Genomic DNA, 13444 nt, shown 5'->3' with positions numbered 1-13444 from the left:
TCTGTAATACATGCATATCATTTTAAACGACTGAAGCAGCTTTTTCAAGGCTCACTCACAACGCTCACTTGCATTTATCCAATAATTACACACCACTTGAAAGATGTTTTTGGATGCCATTCTGTCTTCAACACTATTTTAAAAATCGCTTCCTCGCTTCGCTCGCTCGCATATTGATATTAATTGTAAGTCATTACTTCATATCACAACAAATCTGCTACAACATAGCCATCGGGAAAAAAAATGATCACAGGCCTTCAACTGAAAGATGGTAGCATCATATCCACGGTTATATATACCTCCGTATACCCTGGTGGGGGATGTTCCCCAATTTTTTAATTTTCAGGTCAATATATTGCTATCGTCCACCCCTCCCCCCCCACGGCTCAGACCGGATTTACGTCAGTGATTCAGATCCAATAATCTAAAGCGCATAAACCGAAACAAGCTGTTAATTGGTTAATTCTAAGTTAATCAATGCATGTATAAAACGTACACATCACGAGAGTTGTTGAAAAATATGTATAGGGAAATGATAATAAATAATGCAATTGGCATTTACAGCACCGGGCAAATTAAGGTAGACTTGCTGTTCAATTTCAATACCCTAATGGCTACACTGACGAAAGCATAAAAATAATATCTACTGTAACAGTAGATATTATTTTTATGCTTTCGTCAGTAGGACTATTGTTCAACTGATCCTTTTTGTTTGATGTCATCACTGTTGAGTAGCCGACATAAATTATATAATGGAGCATACCATCATCATCATCTTCACCATCATCATTATCATCATCACCATCAACATTATCATCATCGTCATCATCATCATCATCAGCAGCATCATCATCATCATTATCATCATCATCATTAGCACTATCATCATCATTATCATCACCATCATCATTATCATCATTACCCCTATCATCATCACCATCATCATTATCATCATTAGCACTATCATCATCATTATCATCATTACCCCTATCATCATCACCATCATCATTATCATCATCGTCATCATCATCATCATAATCATCATCACATGCATCATTAGCATTATCTTCATCATCATTATCATTAGCATTATAATCATTATCATCATTACCATTATCATCATCACCATAATCATCATTATCAGTATCATCATCATCAACATCGTTATCATCATCATCATCATTGTCATCATCATCATCATAATCATCATTATCATCATCATCATTATCATCAGTATTATAATCATTATCATCATTACCATTATCATCACCACCATCATCATAATCATCATTATCAGCAGCATCATCATCATTATCAGTATCATCATCATCATCATCATCATCATTATTGTCATCATCATTATCAGCAGCAGCAGCAGCATCATCATCATCATCATAACCACAACCTTCGTCATCATACTGACAACACTGTCAATAATATACTACAGCGATGCTATAAATCTTAATTATAACAAAAAATGATTACAACATAATGATTGGTCAGTAAGAATATATTGGTCATTACGTCATTAGCCAGTAATACTTTCCCCTTAATTCTCTCGAATTAACCAGGAATCCATCTACATCCGGACATCAACAAGCCTTTACGCGTATGGCTAACCGTTGATTTCTACAGTTGAATTACATCGAAAATGTTTGTAAAGTGTATACTAAAAGTGATAATGTTGAATAAGAGAATGACTGATGGAATTCGGGTACATTCAGGTACATTCAAAATAATGAGCAAAGTGATCGCATTAACAACATTTTAGAAGTTTATTTATTCAATTCATTTATATCAAAGTTGAATTTCAACAAGTGCGCCTCTATTTAAATTATATTCAATCAAAATGGACCTGTTCTCCCAGATAGCTCCGCATCGTCATACAAAATTACAGTATGTGATTTAAAAATATTCAAATAATGATGAAATATAGCATTTACCTTAATACCTGACTCTTTGTAAATTTTGCTCGTTGAATATATCTGGTTTTCCGCCGTAGTCATGACAGTACTGTAATTAAACAATATGATATTCTTTCTGGTTTTAACCATGGAGCTATTACTCTATGTATTAACCATTGTAATGCAGAATTTCCACAAACAAAAAATGGAAATTTTGATTGAATACTCAAGTCTTAAAAAGAATACATTACACCGATAATATATCTGTATGGGCTTCGTAATATTAAACGATCTTTATATTCAGAACTAGAAACATAATTCATTGGCATTATCATTATCATCATCATCATTATCATCATCATCATCATCGTCATCATCATTATCATCGTCATTATCATCATCATCATCATCATCATCATCATCATCATCAACATCATTATCATCATCATCATCATCTAATCGGAGAAACGTATATGTATAAGTCAAAACATTTCATGCCGGTTTCCGGTCTGACAGAAGCGCAATGAATTATATATATCATAGCTTTTTCTCGGAATCTTATAGCCCCCCCCCCCCCCCACATACACACATTTAGTACTGTACTGCAGATATATCATAGCTTATCCATTCATGATATTTTTTTAGAAAAATCATAAAACAAACACACCAAGAGTTAACATTAAGGGGTGATTGATGTTGGGTCTATTATTAGTGCAAATCTCGTAGCTGAATATCATTCCATGGAGAACAAAAAAATTGAAGACGAAATAGAGGTTCCATAACTAATAACCATGCATGGGCGTATTACAAATAGGTCCATGCTATTAACAGAAATATCATCCTAATTAAACAAATAATTATACTGCTTAATCGTAAGAAAGTATTTAATTAATATTTGACATGTTTGAGGTGAGATCATCTTGTTCATGTGGAAATACCCCGACACAAATAATTACCGCAGCAATACGCAGCGAAAGGCTTAATTGCCAATGTACTTGTAATTATATATAACGCCTGCAATACAATGAATCTAAGGATTAAGAATAGAATATAAATTAAGTGTGTGGGAAAGCAGAAAGCGATGCCAGATGACCGCAAAGAAAATAATCGCAATAAAAATATTTCACGCTACAGTGACGGAATTATAGACTTGACGTCGGATGAGCATTGATTTTTGTCTTTTCAAAACGCTGTTTTATTGACCGTCGTGGAGAAAGCGTATCAATAGATTCTTGAGCATCGGTATCTATTCTTCGAAGATGGGCGGAAAGAAACCATCTTGTACAAGCTCATCTTCCGCGTTCAAATTAAGGAACTGTTTGACGTGACATTCGATTGGGCGGGGTACGTTCCATGTGTATTTAAGGTGAAGAGTGATCGCTTGATTGCATCACTTCACTTTTACTGGATTAAGAAATGGTGAGTTGATCTCGTTCGTTTAATGCCTACTTATATAAAAGTATTTTTAATCAATTCAAATTATCATTAAAAAGAATTATTATTGTGGTTATTATAATAGTGATAGTGATGATTATAATGGTAATAAGTATTAGCAGTAGCAACAACATTGTGATCATAATTATCTACATTGTTGTAATTATTAATATTGATATCGTAATCATCCTCATTATTGTAATTATTTATTATTCTTAACAATCATTATCGTTTCCATTATAGCTACTTTTATATATCTTAGTTATTTTATCGAAGTTTATTACATGCAATGATTTTGCATCGTATGTTTTCTGTTCGAAATGAAAAGGTACGAACCTTAATTTAGAATTAAATTTGAATTGTACTTTACATCTTTTTAAGTTGTTGTGTGTTGTCAGTAATCAAGTTTCGTTATAATCTTATGTAGTAATTTTGCCAATTCTAATACATTGTATTCGTATTGTATTTATTTTATTCGGTTAAAATTACACAACAAAGTGAATAAACACAATCTACAAAAAATGAGATTTAAGAAAAAATCATTACCAAAATTAACGCTAATGTGATAACGCCTTGCCTGGACTTTAGGCCATGAGTGCATCAATAATTTGGTTCAATCAATGACTTTGAAGGAAAAAGCCTACAACCGTTTTTTTCTTAATGATCTTAAGAAAAAAAAATAGATGTGTTTATATACACATATAATAAGCTAGTTTTGGGGGCGGAAGAAATCATGATGATGGTGCATACTTTCAAGTACTTGTGCTGAGCTGTGTATATAGGCCTACCATTATTGTTTAATCATCTCAGATCTATTTTTTATATTGAGATGGAAATGAATTAATTTGAAATGGATTCGACTTTATCACAATTTTTTCTCTTTTCCTCAACAGCACCGATTATTCCTAAAATCGCTCAGAATATGATGCAGTCCATATTTACCCATCGAGTTTGATGCGAGATAATCTATTCTTTGTTTGCTTTACACGGAATCAAGTGCTCCAAACTGATGAATTTGACAGCTATAACTAAATAATGCACGTAGTCGACTAAATAATTTCATTTGTTCTCTCGATCGATGACATTTCTTAGATGTGTATAGATGAATATCAAAATGAAATCATCAAACATATTTGTACGATATCGGTGCATGAGCAGAATGCAAGATACCTGCCTGACTTCATTATAATGAGTACTTAATAGGCTTGGAGGAAAAATATCTTCAACGACATTCTTTGAAACACTCGATTATCGTCTAGCTGCTCACCCTCACGAACATTTGCGAGCCATCAGGATAGCCTTAAATACATTTTGTTCTTAGCAATACTGACTACATTCAAAAATTTGAAAATGACGGATTTTCCCGGAATTATAAGCGATGATCAGGGAGAAGAGCTCGGCTACTGCGAGACCATTGATATCAGCATGATCAGGAATGTGTCCGAGGAGCGCGCCGAGGGCTATTCCTACTCTTCTGCAGAATGGGGTTTCAACACCATATTCCTGCCCATCGTCATGATCGTCGGCGTCCTCGACAACTGCGCTTTTATCTACGTGGTGTTTCGCATCAAGAGCATGCAGACGATCACCAACGTGTACCTCGTCAACCTCGCCTGCGCGGATATGATGTTCATCATCTTCGCCGTCGTCCACAAGATCGTCAAGATCCTGACGTCGCCGATTTCGTACGACGATTCCGGACTCGGTCTCGAAGGATGCCTGGTGATCTTTCTCTTCCTCAGCGCAGCCTACAATGCCTCGATGTGCTTCATCACCGCGGTGAGCGTCGAGCGGTACAACGCGGTGTGCAACCCGCTGAAGCTTCACCAGGCTCAGGGGTCGAAGCGCTGGGCATTCACCAGAAATGTATGCATCGTCTCCTGGGTGGCTGCGTTCCTCGTCTCTGGCACCTTTCTCCCAAGTTACGCCAAATACGAGCACGTCTGCTACGAGTGGCCAGACGTCGAGCCGTACGTGAACTGGCCGACGATGACGAGCCATTGCAATCCTTTCTCGCTCGTCGCTGACAGCTACACCAGCGGTGCGCAGACCATCCCATTCTTCATCACCCTCATCGTCAACTTCATCCTGCATCACAAGACCCTGAGGGGTTTAAGCAACTCTCTGGGGAAAACAAAAGGCGACGGATCCCGGAGCGAACGGGACGCGAAGATCCACAACCAGACCGTCCGCATGCTCGTCGTCAACAGCGTTCTCTTCTTCGTATTCCTCTCGCCCTTCGAGTTCATCTCCTTGTTCGTCATGATCAACATCCTCATCACCGGCGGCATCGTCATCCCAGGCAAAACGCTGACGGTCTATATCTACATCGCACGCACGCTGACATACATCAACTCTCTCTCCAATCCTATCATCTATACGGTCTTTTGTAAAAGATATTTCGATGCTTTCAAAGAGGCTTTCGGACTCAAATCGAAATTATCCAGAGATCCTTCGGTGAGCACGGTTTCCAAAGGCGTACGATGAACGCTTTCAATATGTTGTGGAAGAGACTGGGATCTATCACATGTTTAGTTTGTTACTGTACATCTGGCTCGGTGTTGGCTCAGTGGTAGAGCGCCGGCATAATGAACGGGAGGTCAAGGATTCGATCCCCAACCGAGTCATACCAAATGATTATAAAAGTGGGACCTTCTGCCTTCTTGCTATAGGCCCTCTGCAGTTAGATTAGAGAAGGGTTACATTAACATACTGTGTACTGTTATTCAGGGCCAGTTGGTAGTTTGCCATTGGTAGTGGCTTCCCCAGGCAAATGTGATTATAATTATTATCATTTTATTGTTTGATATCTAAGTACTATTTCTTGGTTTTCTCTATTTCTCTATAATATCTGTCAGATATGATTATTTGTATGCGATTCATCAGTGCTCGTTTATAAATATAGACTTATTGCATCGTTTTTGTCAACTGATAGAAACGCAGAAGAAAGTTCCATCTTCAAGACATAATCAAAACCATATCAAACTGTTATCATTGTTATCAAGCAATGGTTGTCAAAAAATCTCGAAGTATAGTGTTTAGAAATTAATGTGATTCTTCAATATTTATTTAATTCGTAGTACATTGATATACATGTATGTTAAAGTCCATTTAATTCACTTTTAGTAGTGATCGAATTGTACAATGTGTGGAAATAATAATAATGATAAGAAGAATATTAATAACAATAACAATGGTAATATTATTAATACTAATTATGATATACTATTACTTCTACAACAACAACAACTACTACTACTACATTTCACTTCTACTAACTCTACTATACTATATGCTGCTATACTTACTCCTACCACCATCACCACTTCTTCTATAGGACCTATGTTAACTGTTATTCCTGCTGCTGCTGCTTCTACTGCTACTATACTTTTACGATACTAGAGTTGTTGCTGCTTCTTCTACTAATACTACAATTACTACGACGACGACGACTTTGAAAGAGGGAGCCGACTGAAAAGAGATTCTCTCGATTCAATGACGGATAATATAAAGTTACACAAAAACCTCTCTTTTGCAACCATTCTTCCTTCCCTTTTCTTCCCAAATATTTTACCCTTTCTCTTCATGTTTTCTTCTGGTTTTTGCCTATCAGAGAGAAGTGACTCTATAGCACCTCCTCTGACCAAGGGCTCCTGTTTCATATCACTTTTCTGATTAAAAGATTGCAATAATCGTTTAAAGCTACTGAAATCCTTTTAATTTGATTGGCTGATCATAAGAAGTTTTTATGAAACTGGGTCCTGATATTTACTTGACCTCTATACTCCTCCCCTGATTAGTTATCATTTTTGTTGTAGAACTGTTTTTTACTTAATCTATGTTTATCTAACAATTATTTTTTTAATCAGATTTTGTGCTAAAGCATTTTCTTCTATAATTTTGATAACACTCTTATCATTGTATTTTGTGATCACTTTGCACAAATGCATTATTTTGTCTGATGCCTATTAGTATTATTCGTGTACAATTTCATCTACCATTACGAGTTTTGTTCGTGACTGGTATATAATGTATAGAAATATCATTTCTGTTTCTTTTTAAAGCGGTATATTGTATTTCCGATAGTTGGATTATAAAGGATTATCTTGTAGCTGTATTAAAACAACACCTTGAACGAATTCTGTCTTGATGATTATCCAAATGCTATTTTCTCGTTAGGTGTTACAAAAACAATAGACACAGAAGGTACACATCCTATACAGGGTGACATTGCAAGTAAGATAATACCCCCCCCCCCCCGAAAGAGATTATAGTGGAAAGCAATAAATGTTAGTATGAGCTGTAAGTTACTGAAAATGCAGTTTACAAGACCATGATGACCCAGAAAATAAAGAAAAATGTGTGTGCATGGTTTGGTACTTCTAAAAAAAATTAAACAAAGGCGTCAAAATAAGTAGGCCTATAGAAGTTTTTAGGGACCACAGAAGCGAGGGGCTGGGGGCCTCAGCCCCCCCCCCCTTTCACAAACCTTGTAAAAAAAAACGTACAAATGACCATATGATTATGATTTTTTGCATGGTCAGCCCCCCCCCATGAAAACCGTTCCGCGGCCCCTGGTTTTAACCACAATTTTTTTTTTTTGGGGGGGGTTAATGACACATCATCGTCAAACTTAGGGTCTCATTTCTTTCATTTAATTCAACCCACATGATGCATTTGGTTTACGTATATGATTTAAAGCCATCAGTTGGAGGAGGGTAAAAAAAAATGATGGAAAGTTCCTGAAATAATGTCAAAGAGAATTCTCTATTTGTCTTCTTTCTAAATCTGTCCTTTGATATAGGCCCTAGTGATGAAATTAGTGAAAAGGCTTGGGGAAACCAAAATATTCATTTTAAACAACAATACCATATCCATATAGTTTCATCAAACGCAAATATTTCACTGATATGCATATAATTTTTAAAGACACCTTTCCGTTTTGCTGACGCTAGCCACGCATAGCGTTATCTTGATACCTCTGTATGAGAGACAGCTGGTGAAAAATTCCATCTTATCCACTTTATATAATCAGAATGTTCCTCTTCTATATTTACCGATATTTGTTTACCCATTATTCTCATTATTTACTAATTATTCATGAGAGAGATTAACTTGAATCAAAGCTTTGCAGTGGTTTCGAGTAGAGTCATTTATGAAGAACTTTGAAACTTCATATTTTTTTCTTGGTCGCACTGTATAGACCTAAATCATAATCGGATAACGTTAGAAATCCACAATCGATTAGGTATTCTTGACTTTAATTTTTTTTAAGACTCTTTCTTACACTTGATTGTACACCAAATTTTGTGTAATTAATGATTATATTATCATTTTTCATAATGATGTTTGATCAACTAACGGTAATTGTAAATAAATCATTATCTTTGTTGCTTACGTAACATTTGAGAAGGATCATTGTTGCTTTTAGAATATTATTGATATTAACTTTTTTCAAACAATCATGATTTTCTCACCCCGTGTCTGATTTCTTTCAAACTTTTTACTGTTCTGTCGTTGTTCTTTTTCTCATTTGGCACCGAAATGAATTCCCCTTTATATAGTGCCACTGGATTTGCAAAATAATAGCTCAAGCGAAGGAGGGAAGGAAGAAAGGAAGGAATTAGAAAGAAAGACAGAAAGAAAGAAAGATAGATAGATAGATAGATAGATAGAAAGAAAGAAAGAAAGAAAGAAAGGAAAAGAACGAAACAAAGAAACAAACAAAAAATTGAAAAAGGAAAGAAAGCCAAAGAAGAGAAGAAAGAAAGAAATTAGGAAGGGATGGAAGAAAATAATGAAGGAAGGAAAGAAATGAAAAAAGAAAGAAAGAAAAAGAGTTAAATGGAGAAGCGAAATGAAGGCAAAGAGAAAATAATGAAAGGCTGAAGAGAGAAAGAGGAAGGAAAGTATTACTGATTGATATTCAAAGGCAATCGGTGGCACCGCCGCGGCGTATTAGTGGGCATTTTTGGCAGGTGATCCCATAACACAAAACAAATTATGATGGAATATCTTTTGCCCCCGCCCACCCACCCCCCCCAAAAAAAAAGGTCAGCTACTAGTAGTTTCCTCGAATTAGCTTCTCTGTTATCCTGAAGAAAACAGAAATAGATGCATTGGTCTAGCTGCATGGGCAGGTCCAGGCGGCAAAGGACCCCCCCCCCCCCCCCCCACTGGTCAGTGTGCAAAAAGGGGGAGAAAGAAAGAATACTAAAAAAAAACGTAGGAGAGGAAAAAAAACTACAGGATGCCGGAAGAAAAGTGAGAACAAAAAATAAGAGGGATGTTATTGTAAAATAGAAAAAAAAATACGTTCAATCGGCCTGTACAGTGCGTATTATAAAAAAAGGGACGGATTTGAAAAGTCTATAAAATTTTTGTTTCAATTTATGATCTCAATATTTTGGTGTCAATACGTGCTCTGAAGTCTTATCCTTCAAATGCCATTAAAATAATTTAGTTATGTTCTTGCTTGAGCGAACACGGAATGTTTTTGTCTGGGGTAAAAAAGGAGGCTTGCGCCAAAATGGCATAAATGATAAATATGATGGTCAAACTTCTTGCTAATCAGCAGACTTCCTCTTAACCTTTTCATTATCTTTGCCATAATGTTCAAATTATGCGGTCAAAATTCATTTCCAAATCTACTTATTTGCTTGAATAGTTCTGTTGTTGTTCCTTTTTAATATGTTCTCTTTTAGCTTTGAATATTCCTTCTTTAGGCAAGAACATTTTTTTTTATAACCAAAGTATGGGAAAGAGTGTTTTTTTTTCAAATCCTTTCATTATGTGCTACAAAGGTTATGGTGCCTTTGAACAGTGGCATACTGAGGGGTGCTCCCTTCCCAAAAAATTTTAAAAATATGACCAAGGAAAAAAAGTGGAATGGAAAATTAACAAAAAACATAGAAAGTGAAATATGATGTCATTTTCTGAATATTATGTCAAAATCACAAAATTTTATTTTTAAATAAAAAAGTGAAATTTTTTGCTTGCTCGCTCTACCACTTTTTAATACATTTTACCCGATCTGCCATATCTTGCTCCTTCAAAATTGACTCAATACACCATTGCCATTGAAAGACATGAATCCTTTCCTGTTTGTCCTCTCAAGCACATAATTAAACTTGGTGAAGGATTCAATAACCCCTTGAAAATAGGATTCATGTCTTTATAGGTACCATAACATAATTTGTTTCACATAATAATTATTAAAGTTACCATAACATAATTTGTTTCACATAATAAAAGGATTTGAATAATTACAAATTCTCCCCATTATTGCAAATCTCAAATCTTCTTACTTGGGTTGACAAAAAGTCTCTTCTTTTCTTACTTATGAAGGAAAATTCAAAGGTAAAAGAAGTTTAAATGAAAAACAATATAATTCAGGTAAATAAATAAATTTGTAAATGAAATTTGACAGCATAATTCGAAAATTATGGCAAAGATAATGAAAAGGTCAAGAGGGACGTGTGCTGATTAGCCAAAAGTCTTATCATCAAATTTCTCATTTCTGCCATTTTGGCGCAAGCCTCTTTTTGAACCCCCGACAAAAACATCCCGTGTTTGCTCAAGCATGAACAAAATTATTTTTTAATGGCATTTCAAAGATAAGATCTTAGTGCATCTATTAACATCAAAATATAGATATAATAATTTGAAACAATTTTTTATAGACTTTTCAAAACTGTCCCTTTTTTATACGCACTGTATAAGAATTCAGTGGCGTAAACGCGAGCAATGGCCGGGGGGTGATACCAATATATAGGGCTGAAAACTCCAATTTATTAGGTATCCCCCACATTAAAGGCTACGTTTACGGGGTACGCCTGTATAAAAGTAACAATGTGGAGCTTTGTGGCCCAGTGGATACGTCTTCTGACTTTGAGACAGTGGGTAGTGGCCTTGTGAGTTCGAATCCCAGCCATGGAGTAATTTCCTTCAGCAAGAAATTCATCCACATTGTGCTGCACTCAACCCAGGTGAGGTGAATGGGTACCCAGCAGGATTAATTCCTTGAATGCATGCTTGAGCGTTGAACGGCAGCTCGAGCTAAAGCCGGGGTAATAATAACAACGCGCCTTGGAATAGAATATTTCTAGATAGATGGCGCTATATAAATGCCAATTATTATTATTGTTATTAATGTAGACCGACCACAATTTTTTTTGTATGGATCTTTTAATGGTGAAAAAAAAACTCGGAGAGGACATTAAGCCGTTGGTCCTCTGGTTGCTTGCTCTCGATCATTCAGCAAGTATTACGATGGAGGGTTTTTTTTGCAATCAGGGAAAAGATCACTTCCATTTACTTTTGAATTACAAAGTAGCTGACCAGATGTGAGAAAGCAAAGCCAGCGAACAAACTTTTCAGTAGTTGGAAGACTGAATGGTGTCCGAAATCATGTTTCATAAAAAACAAGGGGGATTATAAAAAGTTTAAAACAGTGGCGTACCGTCAGTCACGGCAGTTGGGGGCACTACCAGCAAAAATTCCTAGTCACTTATAGTGGGCGCGCGAAGTGCGATCGATAAGCCAGTATATATTTACTGACCTAGCTAATTGTGCCATTAAAAGGACTGTGCCATTAAAAGTATGTGTACATCACTGATCAAATAACGCACTTGCGAAGCGTGAGCTGAAAATTGTTGATACTCAGAAAAAGAGACATTTTAAGGACTGTTTTTAGGAATTCATGAAGTCGAGCAGAAATATCTCACCAATCCGCTTATGCGAACGTGACAGAAATATTTTATATTCAGGGGCCCGCAACGTAGAACATTATTTTATCGGATTGCATTGACTATACAATGTACAATTAATCGTGAAAATCAAGCGTACGATTAATTGCTAATCTTTGGGGTTTTAAAGGGGGCAATCATAAAAGTAGTCATCAAAATAATTACGTCACTGCATAATAAAAACTCGAATTGCAATTAAAGGACAAGTCCACCCCAACAAAAACTTGATTTGAATAAAAAGAGAAAAATTCAACAACCATAACACTGAAAATTTCATCAAAATCAGATGTAAAATAAGAAAGTTATTACATTTTAAAGTTTCGCTTCATTTCACAAAACAGCACTGTAAAAAATATTGGGCAACATTTTAACCAGCACGAGGGTAATTATGTATCCAACCAATTTTGGGCAGTATTTTACCCAATGCGGGAAGCATATTGTCCAGTAAGGTTAAAATATAAGCAGAAATTACTTTAGAACGAGCAAAATTTCCATCACATCGGATAAATAACAATGCCTAAAAGAAATGCCCAATGTTGGTTGGATACATAATTACCCTCATGGAACATTTTTACCCAATATTATGCACATCTCGGTCGGTATGCAAATGAGGGAACTGATGACATCACTCACTATTTCTTTTGTATTTTATTATGGAATATGAAATATTTTTATTTTCTCTTCATTGACATGTGAAATGAAGTTTCATTCCTCCCTTAACACGTGGAATTCCATTATTCTAACATTTTCTGCTACAGGCATGGAGGTCCTAATCATCAACTTCGTAAAAATTGAAAAATTGTATAATTCAAACAATAAAAAACAAAAGAAATAGTGAGTGAGTGACATCATCGACTCTCTCATTTAGATGTAACTGGTTCGTTCATAATAACTATTTTGTTAAAAATAAACGAAACTTTGAAATGTCATAACTTTTAGTTATTTTACATCCGATTTTCAGCATTGTGCTAGTCTGATTTTTCTCTATTGATTCGAATCAACATTTTTCTGAGGTGGACTTGACCTTAAAATAAGGAAATCATATATATTGACTTTGAAACGAAAAGGTTTAGCACCATTTTATCCCCTTGAACAGGGATATTTACCTCATTAAAGAGATAACGCGATCATGCACCTATACAGTGCGTATCAAAACACTTTGAAAAAGACCTGGGAATTAAAAAATATACAACATGTGGGTATTTTTTTCACATATAATCTTAGATTTGGGTCTCATCTATCCAATGAAAGTAAAAGTTTTGACAGAATGTTACACTTGAGTGAGCACTGTCCATTTTTGTAAAGCTCGCAGAAATCTGTTTGCGCAGAAATGCTCGTTTTCACGCTGTGTCAAGTGGA

General features: G+C 35.6%; 1 protein-coding gene across 1 annotated transcript; it reads left to right on the top strand.

Moving 5' to 3' along the window:
* Positions 1 to 4386: 4386 nt before the first annotated feature.
* LOC121406403 (thyrotropin-releasing hormone receptor-like) lies at positions 4387 to 6326 on the top strand. Its single transcript, XM_041597434.1, has one exon. The coding sequence runs from the start codon at positions 4689 to 4691 to the stop codon at positions 5823 to 5825; it is 1137 nt and encodes a 378-aa protein (XP_041453368.1). The 5' UTR covers positions 4387 to 4688; the 3' UTR covers positions 5826 to 6326.
* Positions 6327 to 13444: the final 7118 nt, after the last annotated feature.

This window comes from Lytechinus variegatus, chromosome 1 (assembly GCF_018143015.1).
Source record: "Lytechinus variegatus isolate NC3 chromosome 1, Lvar_3.0, whole genome shotgun sequence".
NCBI lineage: Eukaryota > Metazoa > Echinodermata > Echinoidea > Temnopleuroida > Toxopneustidae > Lytechinus > Lytechinus variegatus.
Note: the sequence above shows the minus strand (reverse complement) of the source record. Positions and strands in the feature narration are given on the sequence as shown.

Coding starts and splice junctions, on each gene's coding strand:
- LOC121406403 (XM_041597434.1), top strand. CDS start 4,689: ATGACGGATTTTCCCGGAATTATAAGCGATGATCAGGGAGAAGAGCTC.